This window comes from Wolffia australiana, chromosome 12 (assembly GCF_029677425.1).
Source record: "Wolffia australiana isolate 7733 chromosome 12, ASM2967742v1".
NCBI lineage: Eukaryota > Viridiplantae > Streptophyta > Magnoliopsida > Alismatales > Araceae > Wolffia > Wolffia australiana.
In genome coordinates this window covers 6,617,452-6,633,381 of record NC_135846.1, presented here as the reverse complement: position 1 = coordinate 6,633,381, position 15,930 = coordinate 6,617,452, and the positions used below count along the sequence as shown (strand labels likewise).

Sequence of the window (15,930 nt, the reverse complement as noted above, 5' to 3'; positions counted from 1 at the left end):
GCCGGGTGCCATATCCGTCAACGCCAAGTCTGTGCAGGGAATCTCTTTCGGAAGTGATTCCAAGAGGGCCGGTAGGAGAAATTCCCATCAAGCCTGAGTGTCCAAATAAGGCGATCAGGGGAGCCTCCTATTGTAGTAGCCATATCATCCAGTAAGGAGTCGAACAGAAATCCATGTTGCTCCCATAGGAGTCTCATGTTCTGGATTAGCTCCCATAGGAGTCACAGTGGATATCTCTAGCCAATGACGCTGCCAAGTATGCCACATTATAGCCTTTGAAGATCATATCGGTCATGTTCATCCACTAGATACAATAGAGAGTCGCACACTAACTCACTGTCTACTTTCGAATGAGACACCAAGGAATTTTAATCATGATACAGGTGATAGGTTCCCAATTTCATCCCTATTTCTCCTCAAGTGATTCATCACACTATTTGGGAGGTGCTAGATCCCTTAGCATTCATCATCTAAGATGGCATTGGCTTCAAGATTTAAGAAGAAATTGTGTATATGCACATGAAGGAGTGTGTTATGCAGCACATTGTTTGAATTAAGTTCTCTACGCAATTGATCAATCATGTTTATAAATTATGTTTGTCAAAAAAAAAATAGTAGGAATAGAGAGAACCCGATATTTAAGTTCCTGGATTTTAAAATGACTTTGGCTTCTTCATGATTGGCTTGGTCGACTCCACATGATGTGTCCTTATGGGTTCGCCTTCTTGGAATTTTATTAGAATCAAGAAAGTTCTAACAATAAATAAAATATATTTAAAAACTTAGAAACTATTCAAGATACTAGACTGGGTTGTCTCCCAACAAGAACTGGTTATTAGTCTTCAGTCACACTTTATAGAATTTTATAAAAGAAATTCTATGCCCATGTTTGTAACTGTACTTCAAGGTTAACCTTAGAAATCCCTTGACTTCTAAACATTATGATTTCAATATCAGTGGAAAGTCAACGTGCTTTTAGTCCTCGGAATGATGTTCAAGAAATTCAGAAGTCCTCGTTCTAAAAATGATATCCAATGTACTTCAAAGACTCAAGCCAATCTTCTGAATTACAATCCTCAAATACTTCCTCTGAAATTGGCTTCTCATCAACTTCAAAATGAGGAGAATTGAAACACATGTTCTCTCCTCTAAATGTACGATTATCAAATGTGCATTCTTCTTCATTTAAAATTATCATGGAGGCCTTGTCAGCATCCCCATAAATGAGAGGCTCAACTACCATATCAAATCCTACATCTTCCCCATATAAATTTTATAATGTAACACAAGAGAAGTCTGAATGTGTGTCATCTCCTCTATATGTAGGATCATCTAACTCATATGTAACTTCCTTTTTATCACTTACAATCATGGGGTATTGGGGGAAGCAAATTGTGCACTAATTTTTAATTGTCATTGTAATTTTAATAAAAGTATAACTCACTCAACTATACAGTTAGATTAAGATTGTCTCCACAGGGGCTTGCCTTTAGATATAGCTTTAATAATTGAGCTGTTAGTTAGTATGATATAATAATAATACTAAAGATAATGAATATAAGAAAAAAATGTAATTATTTTAATAAGAGAACTATAGAAAAGAGAATATAAGATATTCTCACCTTGGCCAACACGACATCAAAATGATGATGGCATGCGACGCGGATAAAGATGAGACATCCAAAATAGTCGAAAGGTAGGCATCATCATGCATATCGAGTGTAATGTTGGATGATATGTAAGCATTTTATGACGGTGGATGGTCCTACCATAAGGCTGCTCTTTGAGGCATTCACGAACTGACCTAAGGCTCTATCATACACTATAAGTACACTGATAAGCCCCCTTAATCAAATTTTTAGAGCCATTAAGGAAAAGGATAGCATCATTTGGTAATAGAGAGTGCAAGATGATCAGGCAACCCTTTTCAAAAAATATGGTTGGATGAGATCTCATGTGATCGCTCATGTGAGTGATCGGTTAAAGGCCTCTTCCATAAACATGAATATGATGGGTGAGATAGGGTGACTTTGCCGTAGACCACACGTGGCAATTAACAAACGAGTGGTATTTCGATCCACCAACAAAGAGAAATGATGCTCTGTCATACAAGCATCCACATGATCAATGAATGCATTAATAAAACCAAAGCATCACAACACTTTGGTAACGAAAGTCCATTCAACATGATGATGTTCTAACTCAGAATATGAGTGTCCAATGGCTGTGCTAACTTGTGAACTCTCATGATACTGTCATGGATCTGTTGGCCCTTGACAAGACCACACTTCTCAGGAGAGATGAGTCTATCAAAGGCTGTCCCGAGTCAGTTAGTAATGAATTTCGATCTAACCATGTAGCACTCAATATAAAGACTGATAGAATGAAAGTCTCAACAAGAAACAATATTATCCACTTTTGGGATATGCACAAGGAAAATAGATTTTCAGCTTCTAGGAAAGACTTTACGTGTGAAGACCTTCATGATAGTTTTCACTAAGCCTATGCCTATTATACCAGAACAAGTTATGTAGAACTCATCATAAGTCCAATCAGGCCCTTGGGCATTGTTTCTACTAAAGGAGAAGATCACCTCCTTGATCTATGCGCAAGTAGGAAGGGTTGTATGGTGTTTTCTTGGTCAGTGACCAGGTGAGGGATAGAGGAGAGTATATCCTCCGTCACCTAAGTCTGTTGGGAGGTAAGAAGGGAACAAAAGTAGGTTACACCAGCTGTCTCCAATCGTCGCCAACTATTCTTGATCTTGGTTATATGTCCCTAATAGGGTCATATAATTAGGTCAACCTCTATGGAAAATCATGGCATGAAAGAAACCTGTATTTCTATAAACCTGTCCAAGCCATTGGATATGTGACGTCTAGAGATAGAAAATCTCCTCTCGACGCATGTCATCCTCAAGTTGCTTGCTAATCCTAATTTTTTGCTCTCAAGCTGCATTGGTCCAAGTTCCCCAAAGTCAGCGCTCAATTAATGCAAGCTCCATCTTAAGCGTCTCCAACTGTATGTGCACATCCCTGAATGCATGTCTATTCCACCATTTCTGCTGGAGTTTGATATCTCTTAATCGATAACTGAAGTTCTCCATGTCTAGTGGTGTCGCACAAAGCTGCAAAAAGCTTCATGCTAGGCCACATGGCTTGGAACTGAAAAGTAGGTCTAGGGACTCTAGCACTCATGTTCGAGAGAAGAAAGATCAGTTAGTGATCAGAATAATATCATGTAGAAGCATGATGATAATAGAGCATTGCATTAGGGCAATGTTATTTTTAAAACAATGGTCAAGCCCGTTGTACATATGACCATCTACCTGACGCTTCATTACACCATGTCCAAATCTCGCCCATTGTAGGTATACGGGCAAGATATTTAATACTCTTCTTCAGAAATTTAGGGGTAGTGAATAACTAGAGAATGAAAGTTGTTTAGAAGGCTCTAACAAAGGGAAAGAGAAATATAGACAATGGAAGAACTATTTGTAGGTTTTAAATATAAAGTAAGATAAATATGGTGAAGCAACACTAGCTAAGATACTATTCTTAGGGGACTATATGTTATGTATTATTATTTATTTTAAGTCATCTTTAGTTTGTACGAAGGGTAACATAGATGGATATAATGAAGTATGATTATTTTGGTAGGTATATGGATAGGGACTTCTATTTTTTGTAAGGTATAAGATGAAGAAGAGAGTGCAAATGGGGATAAAAATTAGGAAATGGGAAATATTCTAATTAATTATATGTATATTAATGAGGTAGATATATATTGAAAATACCTTACAAGAGTTTAACATTAATAGAGATAGGGGCTGCATAGATTTTATTTAGTTTTAAAAGGGTTTGATTAATCAGATTGAGAGAGAGAAAACAATAGAAGATGTGAGAATGATTAAGAGGGGAATAATTTATTTATTTTGTGTTTATGGGTATTTTATAACTATTGAAATAAGGTTTATATCAGTAGTTATATTGAATAAGTACTTTTTTAGTATTTTTAGTAGGGTAAAATTGAGAAATTTCTGAGTAATACTTGGTACGTTGTAACAGTTTATGACAATGCATCAATGACACTTCAAACCCTAAATTTTCAGATCCAATATAACTTCAAATTGAATTAAAATTTATAGAATCAGAGATTTTCATAGAACCATTTTCATCCAGATTGAGTTAAAATGATACTAGATGTTCCATGATTTGATCAACAAGGGATGGGGGCACAAATTTCCGCCACTAACCTTTGGATGTGATTTTCCATTCTCTTGTTCTCACTGCTGTTACAGATTTTTGGTCACCTACACCCTCCTTTGTGCAATTCAGAAATTCCCAAAATTCATTTGAGGCTGTCATGATCTGAGATTAGCTGAGATACTCCAAAAGGGTTGATGTACCACAAATCATGCATGCAAATCAAGATTTTAAGGGTTTATGAAGTCAAATAATGAAATGAACATGCATTTTTATGTAAAATTCGATTTGTATGCAATTCTTCATTCATTGTGTAAAATGTCATATTTTTAATGGGTTTTTGTTTTTCTAAACTATAGTATGAAATTTTTTGATTAAGTAGAAAGAAAATAAATAAATAAAATATTAATAAAATAAAATTAATAATATAAAATTAATAATCAAAATAATGATATATTAAATAAAAAAAGAGGGCTCCTAAGGAGCCGTCGAGGCGCAGCCAAGGCCGCACCGCAAGCGCCACCCACAACCACAACAAAGGCTGCAGCCGCAAGCGTAGCCAAGGCTGGCTCCTCAAAGTGACCCCAAGGAAAGAGCAGCCGCGTCCAAGGTAAGTCCATGTATTTTAAATAAAATTGTCATGGATTTTGAACTTTACATACCGTTTCCGTTTTCCAGAAAAGGCGATTTGGGATAAGTATACAACACCGCTTTTCAAAGGATTGGGCCGGGTCCATAGATGCACAAGAATGTGATCACGGTCCATCGGCCCGCGATCATAAGAAAAATAGACACAACATCAGGCTGGGCTTCGAACCAACCTGGCCCAAAGCCTGTATCGAATCGGGCTTTTCTTAAACATGACGACATAATCTTGACCGTTGATCTTCTTTTTGAAGATCGAACGGTCAAGATAAGCTACTTAAATGTTTTCATGTTTTTCTTTTATGTGAGGCAACAACTCAGCGAGGAGCACCAACTTGGAAGAATGAAATGTGAACACCTGGACGGTTGACGCTGACGTGGTGCGGTTGACGGAGCAGGGGTCTACCAAAATTAAAAGGATCCACAGTTACAATTTAATCATAGTCATTGAACCCCCAACGCATGATCTAACGGATCAGGGGCATCAATGACTTTTCTTTGTTCCCCTCTGCCATCTCCGTCATTGGAACAGTTATTCCAACGACGAAAAGGCAGATTTCCGTCGATTAGTCGCCGGAGATGGTGGCGGAGAAGTTCCATATTGGTCAGGAAGGTTTGTATACCATTCCTGACCTATAAAAAGCTCTTTAAATGACCTTTAACGTATCTTTCAGCGCCGAATTTGAATTGCCTATTTGAGATAAAAATAACAACGGAGGGGAAGATCCTCTGTCTTCTTCTTGTTTCTCCTTGGTCTCTAGGTCAACGGTGGGGACAGAGCTGTGGCCTGAAGGGAGATTAGTAAGAGAGAAGAGTGGAAGACAGAGAACAAGAATTCTTATCTGAAGGACAATGTAGTCGGAACGGGGTCTGAAGTTGTCGGCGACTCTGAGCTGCTGCAGAAATCCAGTAAGTAATTTGATTTTTCTTATTAGAAGTTTAAATGATTATAGCATACTCACCGATTCCCTCAATCCATTCCCTCAAAATTAAATTAAATCAATTTTGAGCAAAAGCCAATCTATAAAAAATCTATTTTAGGTATTTCTTCAAACATTTAGTGTTCCTATTTTCTAAACAATCTTTAAACAAGAAATTTAAATATTTTCAACCCAATTAAAAATCTCTAAAAAATACAATAAAATCTAGGAAGATATACATCCTATTTTATATACACTTTAAGATAAAATACCTTTAAAAGATCACTTTCCCTCCTTATAAATATCCATTTAAATCCAATTTCCTCTCTTAGGCATTTTAACAAACACTTTGTCTTCGATATTTGAAGCTTAAAATTCCTCTACCAAATGATTTTTAAAAATTATTAAAAAATATTCTAAAATCACCAATCCACTTATATTATATATGTAAAATTTGAGGTCAAAATAAATTCTTCGATGGGACTTCCTTTGTAAAATCTCTTCTCTATATATCCTTTGACTCATTAGTTAAATTTTACTCTAAGAGCCATTCCTGTGGAGACGACCTTAATCAACATTATTCATCTCTCAGTAAGTTAACAAATAAAATAAAAAAATTGATCGAAGCGAAAATGACAACGTCACAAAATTACACCCCATTTTTGCCGTCGTCAAGGGTTTCCATCATGCTTCTCCTGGCTGGCTTGAGTTTTTCTCTTGAAAACCCTTGGTTATTCTTACAAATTTTTTTTCCCTTTTTTAGATTTAGTTTCAGCCCAGAAAATGCACAATTAACCTTGCTACAAAATTAAATACACTAAAAGTGATAATCTTGAATCATAGTTCCAATGAGAATTTATGGGCCTCTAAATTATGTAAACATTATGTTTAAAAATGTTTTTTTAATAAAATGGACCAATTAATTCATGTAATGAGAATTCATCTCAAAATGAAGAAAGTTTCAACTACAAATTCAATAGTGGGCTTAAGGTGTCTAAGTTTTCATGCCTCTTTTGTGGTTCATCATATACCGCTACCCAAGATATGGCGACAAAGCCTCACGGGAGTGTCATATCCAATTGGACGGCACTTAGGACATCCTAATATATCACCTGTACAAACCTTTCACACCCATGAATGCAAATACATATAGATGTCAAATCTTATTTTCAGGGGAAGTATATAATTCTGTTCAGTGTGCTGATATTTTCTGATTGACTCATTCATTCTTATTACCTCGATATATCCTGACAACATTGTCTTCCACATCTGATCATTCTCAAACATGGTATTGAACCTCTCCTGTTGGAGCCTGAAGAAGCATCCTCTAATGATGCCCTTGTTCCGTGACCAAAATGGCGAAGAACGAGATTGCCGTAATGAGTGATCACACAAACTACTTCAAGTCGTATTCCCCCTGTGAAACTGAAGATCTCTTGCTTGTGCCATGCTTAATGTTTATTCTATGCTCAGGCTAAAATATACACAAAAAGTCCATCATCAAACTCAAGATAAGTGTTTAATCCCTGTTTTCAGATCCTAAGAATTCATGGTAGAAGGACATGGCCATCATGAGCATGTGGGCTAAGAATCGTACTATTTAAAACATTGTTAGTTGTTAGGATCCTTAGGATATACCGTACACAAATGAACTTTGAAGTTCATTATGGTACAAAGTCTTGGGAAAAAATATCACACATTTTTTGTACCATAGTGAAAAGTCATACTAATACAGACTTTTTTAATGCCATTGTTGGCATGCAATGGACAAGAGGAAAACAGGTTTATGTTTGGTGATGATGACGAAGGTGAAGATCTGCTACCCATCCCAAATCAAACCTAAGATGGAGCATAGCAACAAACAGAATTCAAACCAGGGCCAAGGTCAACACACTCAAGGTCGTAGTCGTCAGAAGTTAACAAGTCAAAATAAAAAAATAAGGAAGAACTAGCCCTAAATGTCAAATGTGCTCTCATATTGATCATCGAGCCAATGTATGTTAAGATCAATTTGGTGTAAGATCTAGACGCAACATCCCATATCCAACAGGAACAAGTCACTTGAATGGAGCATGAGTGCAAACATGCTTTTTATTACCCTAATCTACTTTCAATCTATCTACACCAGCAAAACTACATTGGTATATAGATAACAGAGCCACTCATTTTGTCACTATAAACTTGCAACTTTTAAGATAAGCTACACCTTACAAAGGATCAGACACACTGTTCATCGTCGATGGGTCAAGTTTGTACATTTCATTTGCAGGTAGTTTCATTCCAACAAAATGATATCATCCTTGTTTAAATAATATCTTACATGTTCCAAAAATTACCAAAAATCTTTCATCTCTTAAAAAGCTCACTATTGATAGTAATGTAAGTCTTGTATTTCATTCTCATACTTGCTTAATCAAGGACCCTCGGCGACATACCTCTCAAGGGTGACTTCCACAACAACATATACCACATGCCGTTATCATCTCTGGCCACAATTGTTTCAAGCGATATCAGCACCTGAGTAATGGCACCAACACTTTGGCCAGCATGTTGTGCAGATTTTGAAAATTATTATCAATATTTTTGGATTTCCTTTAATAGATTTATGTCGACCCTATGCCTACAAGACATGCTCTATGTCTAAGGCAAAACAGTTACTATACTCTCAATCTAATCATATTAACTGTAAAACTAGTGGAGCTTATCCACTCACCTCTTTAGGGACCATCTCCTATAATATCTCACCTGCGTTTCTCAAGTGACGTGATGTACAAGAATTGAGGTTAAATAAGTTATTTTTAAGGCTCTGATTTATGCAACAATATTCAGTAAAATTTCATTAGAATAGGGTAAGGGTCGAGTCAACAAAGAGCAAGTAATGAGGGACTAAATTGCTAGCCAACATATAATTAAAAATTGTTTTTAGGGCACCTTTTAATTTTCTTTTATTAAGTATTTAATAAACAGGAAAATCAATTAAATAATTGAAAACAAGTCAAAAATATTTCTAATAAATTAATAAGTATTTATTTTATTTTATATAATTTCTAATAATTAAATGTGAAATTTGAAAATTTTGGAGGCTTTTTAGGGCAAGAAATAAGCTTTAACATTAACGAGAACATTTGGCCGCAATTTGAGGGCAACTGCACTCTTCCGGGTGGAAGAATTGGGCACTAACGGGTAGTAGACTGAAAATGATGTAACTTTTGTTACATCAGGAACTTTTCAGTGCCGTTTGGTGTATTGGAAAGATTGAAATCAAGGCTATCCACTCGAATTTTTACCTAGAGAAAAAGTTGAGAAAGTTCAAATCAAACATTTTGGAGATCACACGAACTTTAGTGTCACTTCCACCAAGGGTCAAGTGATGTTCTTTCAAACTCTTGATCACCCTTGAACTCTCTCTCCCACACTCTTATAGAAAAAGTATGGATGAAAGAAATATGATGTACTAGGCATCCAATAAATAGAAGAGGAGAGAATAAATAGAAGTGCCCTAACTCTCCCAGCCATTGGACTTAACTTAAAGGGTCTAGAGGGCTAGGATTTCTTAATTTCCAGCCTAGACCCATGTTTCCCCCTACCACGATTTGAAAACAGTCCTTTTAAATTGAAATTGTGGGTTACTTCCACAGTTCTTACCTTTAGTTGACCCAGTCCTTAATGAGGTTTGAATGTGCTTCTAAAGTGGGCTTCCAAAGTGGGCTTCTTATGTATTGAACCTCTTCTTATTATATATGAAATGGCTTAGATTTCTCCTTTTCTCCCATTTTTATCCCAAATTCACCATTTTATTTACCCAACTCCAGTATTTTCAAATAAAACTCGAAGAAGATGTGAGAAAACCATTTGACTCTAAAGAGTCAAAGTGGGGTTTGTATCAAAGATCAATAGAAAATATATAAAATTAGATCTTAGGAAAATAAATCAGAAATTTCTTGGTTTATACTTAATTGGTATAATGCTAGAGAAAATCTAAAAATATGTGGTAAAAACAAGTATAAAAATATAATATCATTGATCAAGTTTAATGTTATCATTATATAACTTCCATTGACACTTTTAGCAAATAAACCTATATATATCCTCTAAAAAAGAAGAGTGGCCTCCTTAACACCTTCATAAAGCTTCAAAGTTTAATTAAACCTCGATTCAACTACTCAATTTGAGCCATCCCCTCTAACGAGGATGGGAATACCAATCAGTCAACCATACTTTGGGGCATACAAACCATCATCTCTGTTCTTAGCTCCAAGTTTGACATTACATACCTTGGTACTGCACATTAATTGTTGGGCGTCAACCTCAATGCTCCAGAACAAGTACTCTTTTCCAAAAAATCAATTTGGTAATAACGCACTTGATGTCCTAGGATGTGAGGTTCATGAAGACGAAGAGATATTCATGCAATGAAAATGTGAAAGTCAAGGGTGGGGTGGGGGGGGGGGGGGGGGGTTGGCTTCAACCCTGTCAGGTACTTCCCATTTGTTGCTGCTACCTTGTAGCAAAGATTCTCAACCTCTTGGGTTCTACTTCATGGAGAAAAACACTTGGATTCTGCTTCATGCAGACCCTTTCTTAAATAGACTTTGTTTATGAGAGGTACATCAACACATTTAATGTGAAACATAAAAAACGTTATCCTTCTAGATGTTTCACAAACATATATTCTTCTAGATACTTCCACAGCAGGCAATACATCAATAGGGATGAGATTTGTAGAAACAAAAGTAAATAACACAATAGATGAAGCTTGTTCACACAGAGATTAGATTAAGCTGGAGGATTCTGCCATGTCAGATAGAGACTGTCTGGACGTCAAGTACATGTAAAAAAGGAAAGTCAGAAAGAAATGCATGTAGATGCATCAATGTGAAGAAGTTGTAGACTAGATTCACCAAAGGGAGTAACCAACAAGAAGATACACAGTGTTGCCTCCTCCCAAAAGCCTTTTTGCAAGATGCTATGTAGTCCCCAACTCTTCTCCAACTCTCCAAGTATCTAAGCTTGAATCCTCCAAGGTTGTTCTCAAGATGCTCTTAAGAATTCCTTCTTGGAATCCTCCAGAATTCCCACAGAATTCATCCTCCAAGATGAGGAAGACACCTCCTTTTACAGAGCGCCTTGGAAGCTTCTAGAAACCTCCCTCTCTAGAAGTTTTCCACAACTTCCTAGTGATGGATATTATGTGTCCATCAAACCAGATAGAGAGAGGGATAGAGAGAGAGAGGGGAAGAGAGCAAGAAAAAGACAGAGAGAGAGCAAGAGAAAGACAGAGTGAGAGGGAAAGAAAAAAAAGCAATCGAAAGATAGAGAGAGAGGGAGAGAAAAAGAGAGCAATCAAAAGATAGAGATAGAGAGAGAGAGAGAGGGGAAGATGTTGAAAATCTTGAATCTTGAAGATAGAAGAGAAGGAAAGAAGAGATGATAGAAGAGGAACAAGAAGAATAGCAGAAGATCGTTGTATTCCCTCAAGATTAAAGTGTAACATCGGATGAGTATTTATAATACATATAGAGAAGTTTAAAAATAGAAATATTTCTGTTTGTGTGTATATCTGTTGTAATGGTTTACAACGGATATATAACGTTTAAAATATAGTTTAATCTGGACCGTTATAACAAAGTGGGTGCACCGTTCACTGCCGTTGATTGATGCTGTAGACCTCTTTCTATAGCATGCATATTTGATCTAATCTGAACCGTTATAACAAAGTAGGTGCACCGATCACTGCCGTTGATCCGTAGACCCATTAGTTATAACGGATATATCTATGATTTAATCCTAACCATTATAACTATCTGATGATGAATCCTAGCCGTCTATATTGAATCTTATTCTATATTTAAACTTATATTGAATCCTATTTTGTAGTATCTAACGAGTACATGATATATGTTGATTTTACTACTAATCTTGCTTAAGTCCTAACAGGAGGTCGCCGAGTTTGCTTCGCTGACTCAATCCTTAACAGAAGAGAGCAAGCGAAAGATAGAGAAAGAGGGAGAGAGAGAGAGAGCAAGAGAAAGACAGAGAGAGGGAGAGAGAAAGAGAGCAATGGAAAGACAGAGCGAAAGGGAGGGAAAGGCAGAAGAAGAGAGCAAGCGAGAGACAGAGAGAGAGAGAGAGAGAGAGAGAGAGAGAGAGCAATGGAAAGCCAGAGCGAGCGGGAGAAAGAGAGCAATGGAAAGGCAGAGCGAGAGGGAGGGAAAGGTAGAGGAAGAGAGCAATGGAAAGAAGAGAGAGAGGAAGAGAGCAAGCCAAAAAGAGAGAGAGAGAGAGAGAGAGAGATGGGGAAATGGGCGTGCCGCGTACAACAGAACAACGGTTGATTCCGAAAGGTAATTACTGAAGCACACCAGGGCGTCCAAGCATCAGAAGAGCCCGGAAGCCGAAAAGAAACAGCGCTGAGTTGAAAAGAGGGTCGAAAACAGGAAAGAATCATACAGAGATAGGCAGAGAGGTCGTCGTCGTCGTCGTCGTCAAGGGCGCTCGATCTTTGAGCGCTGGCTAGTCCCTTCGGCGGCGCAGGTTGACGCTGACGGGAACGGCCATCTCGCAAGAGAGCCGCAGGACTTCCGAGAGGTCAACGCCCGCCTCCGCCCCCTCCTCCGTTGACCGCGGCAGCCACTCGAACTCGTGCAGCAGCGCGGCCAGCCAGAAGCCCACCGTCGCCATGCCCATCGCCTTCCCCGGGCAGCTCCGCCGGCCCGACCCGAACGGCGCCAGCCGCAGATCCGACCCGAACAGCGACCCGAACTCCGCCGCCCCGCCGCCCGCCCCGAACCGCTCGGGGCGGAACTCCTCCGGCTCCGGCCACAAGCGCGGGTCGCGCGCGATTGCCCACATGTTGACCATGGCGGTGGTCCCCGCGGGGACCACCCACCCGCCGACGTCGGCGTCCGACGTGGCGAGGCGGGCCCACGAGAGCAGCGGGCCCGGGGGGTGCAGCCGGATGGCCTCCTTGATCACGGCTCCGAGGTAGGGCAAGGCGCAGACGTCGGCCTCCCGGACCGGCCTGGACCGGCCCACGACCCGGTCTAGCTCTGCGTGGACCTTCTCCTGCACCTCGCGGTGCAGCACGAGCCGCGCCAGCGTCCACTCGATCACCACCGCCACCGTGTCCGTCCCACGGAAGACCATCTCCTGAAAGTATACATATATATATTCGTCAGTATTCGTCCAAATACTTAAAACCCAAGACTTTACTACTATCATAATATTACTTTGCATTTTTGGGAGATTTTTTTTTTTGTGTGTGTGAATTGGTTCCTCTTTTTCTTACCCAGAGAACGGCGATCATCTCGGCGTCGGAGAGACCGTCGGCACCGCCCTGGAGCGAGAGCAGGACGTCCACAAAGTCCTCGCCCCGGCTCGCGCGGCCGCTCCTGCGGTGCTCGTCGATGATCTCGCCGACGAAGCGATTCACGCGGGGGACGAGCCTGGAACAGCGCCGGCGGATGCCCTGCAGATCGAACGGGGCGAGAGAGGGGAGATGGTCCGAGTAGCAGAGCTGGCCGAGGAGGTCGTACCCCTCTTCCACCAAGAAGAGGAGCTCTCTCGCGCCGTCCTCCTCGGAGGATGCCAGCCCGTAGCGCCGCCCGAAGACGGAACCCATGATGTTGTTCAAGGCCGCGCGCTTCAGGACCCCGCGGACGGCGATGGCGCCGGCGCTCTCCCGCCCGCGCGGCCGCAGCGCCGCCGCCATCTCGCGCGCAATGCTCTCGCGGCGGTGGGCCGCGGCGGCGATCTGGCGCGGGCAGAAGAGGTGCGCGGAGGAGATGCGCCGGAGCATGCGCCAGTACGCGCCGTAGGGCGCGAACCCTATCGCGCGGTGGAACATGAGCCCGTAGGCCGACTCCTTCACGGGCCGGTCCGCGAAGGCGGCGCTGTTCAAGATCTCCTTGGCCACGTCCGGGTCCGCCGTGACCACCAGCCTCGTCTCGCCCAGGCTGACGGCCATGAGCCGGCGCGCGCCGATCCGGTCCGCCGCGGCCGCGAGCCGGCGGTGGGCGAGCCCGCGCAGAAGACTCAGGCTGCCCACGACGGGGAGCCCCCGGGGCCCCGGAATGGCCTTGGATTGGCCTCTTCTTACGAGGAGCTTCCCCCAGGCCGGTCCCCCCGGGAAGGACCAGTGCAAGAGAGTGCAGAAGAGCCAGGTCAGGAGAAAGAGGAGGCCGAGCAGGGCGAGAGACGTCTGAGAAGCAGCGCACTTCGCCGCTAGAGATAGCGGGAGTATCCACCAGTTCTCCTCTCCGACGACCCCCATTGGCAAAAACAAAGAAACTAGAGAAGGCCGAGGCGAGTGAAGGAGCGAAGGCTGTTGGTGCATTTTTATAGCCGGTGCATAAAATAGATAGGTTTATGATATTACCGTGGTGCACGTTATACCAGATGTCGTTTAACGACATGGAATCAAGCATCTATCTTTACCGAAGAAGTGGCACCGGTTCTGGGACCTCCAAGTGCACGCCGCTTATTCGCTCGGAAAATAAAATTGTCGATTACCGAACTTAGGAAATCATATTTTATTTCTCCCCTCCGTGATTGGCCGGAAGGAAGGCCACCGTCCAGTTGTCTCTCTTGGCCATCGTCTTGCTTTAGAAGGCGATGCATGCCAACAGCCAGTGGAGTCCTCGACCGTCGAAAAACTCTCCAACTAGGTAATAACAGTCGGCTCTTAATTCATTTTACGCCTTAAACGTTGCCTTTGCATGCCCGCAAGAATCCCAAGTATGAGTTTAACCATTTAATGCTAACATCGAAGCACTTGTAAGAATGTTTTTCGGCGTCATAATATACATGAATTTTCCGGTCTAGCGAGATGACTTCATTTGATAAGCTTTGAAAGTGGGAATCTTATTGTGGTTTTCGAAAGTCTCCATCGAAGTTCCTCCTTATGGCTTGAACAGCTTCAGGGAGGGACTTGGGTTTTCTCCTTATATGTCAAACGAGCTGCGGTCTGCTTTCTTTGTAGTGTAAGTATCAAGTTGCTCAGATTGCTCCATGTACTCCATTGAAAGCTCATTCAACATCGTCCTTTACCCTTTCGGGACATGGCAGTTATCAAGATTCGATTGGAGATCTATATTTGTGGGGCTCTATCCCACCCACCGCATTATTCGTTTCTCACGACTGCACGTTCAATATGCTTTTTCTTACCTTTTTTACGTAAATCCTTGTCCGTAAGCTCCTCTGGCGTCATATTATGATGGAGTTGAGAGCGAGGCTCTGAAAGGTACAACAATAGTCATGTTTCAAGCAATTTTGACGAAGAACGAATCAGTTTGAACGGATGGGTATCGAACGGATATGCTATGCAGAAGATGAACCGTATGTCCTTGTTGATTAATTAGCTTTCTGGCATATAAGTATTGCTAACGGTGACAGAAAGCTGTTTATCAAAGCTTCAAAGACGGGGGTGCAAGAGCTCAGTAGTTTTCTCTGACGCTAGATTCGAAGATAAGGATGAAGGCCAGCGCAAAGAAAAGGTTCGTTTTGTTTCATATCACTCAGGATCCAGCGACCGGTGGACTCCAAGACATAGTGTAATGGCAGTCGACGTCTACCAATCAATCGCAGGAACGTTTCAGCTCCTATATCGTCGTCTATCTTTTGAAATATTTTATAGAAATTGACAACAGCGTGATGGAGCCTGTCTGCATTTAAAGACAAAACGCGCATTTATTCGTCCAATTGGAAGAGCGACAATAAGTTGAAGCAGCAGAAGGCCGTACAATATGAAATATTATAATGATAGCACCAAAGTGGTGTTCTCCTGTCCCCATGCCAAGAGTGGAGGGTAATAATGAGGACGCATGATGAACCTTGTATCAAAAGATTGAAAGATCGGTTGCCAAAATACTCTGTTGTCAGTACCTGTTGCCATAGTATCTGTTGACGGTTATTTCAATGCTCGAACTAAAGATTGTAATTTATATTTTAAATAGTTTTCCATATGTTATGTTTAGTATAATGTTAAATGACCTAATTACGAATACAACTAATATAGTAAGTATGTAGGTCATATGAACCAGAACATTGAAAAGACAACATATAGCAAGTTTTTTTAAGTGTATTTCACATGATACGAAACACATATTTAACTATTTCAACAAGGTAAAAACGCAAATATGGTCTTAAAACAACATCCAAAT

At 40.8% G+C, this 15,930-nt stretch overlaps 1 protein-coding gene across 1 annotated transcript; it reads right to left on the bottom strand.

The window, feature by feature from the left end:
• Positions 1-12,085: 12,085 nt before the first annotated feature.
• Positions 12,086-14,103, bottom strand: LOC144710452 (cytochrome P450 78A9-like). The gene is made up of 2 exons (XM_078584225.1): positions 13,059-14,103; positions 12,086-12,919 (listed from the first exon to the last, which is right to left on the bottom strand). Exons 1-2 carry the CDS (start codon positions 14,040-14,042, stop codon positions 12,284-12,286), a joined length of 1,620 nt encoding a protein of 539 aa, XP_078440351.1. The 5' UTR covers positions 14,043-14,103; the 3' UTR covers positions 12,086-12,283.
• Between the last annotated feature and the right edge of the window lie 1,827 nt (positions 14,104-15,930).

Coding starts and splice junctions, on each gene's coding strand:
- LOC144710452 (XM_078584225.1), bottom strand. CDS start 14,042: ATGGGGGTCGTCGGAGAGGAGAACTGGTGGATACTCCCGCTATCTCTA. Junction 12,920..13,058: donor AGATGATCGCCGTTCTCTGG/GTAAGAAAAAGA, acceptor GTATACTTTCAG/GAGATGGTCTTCCGTGGGAC.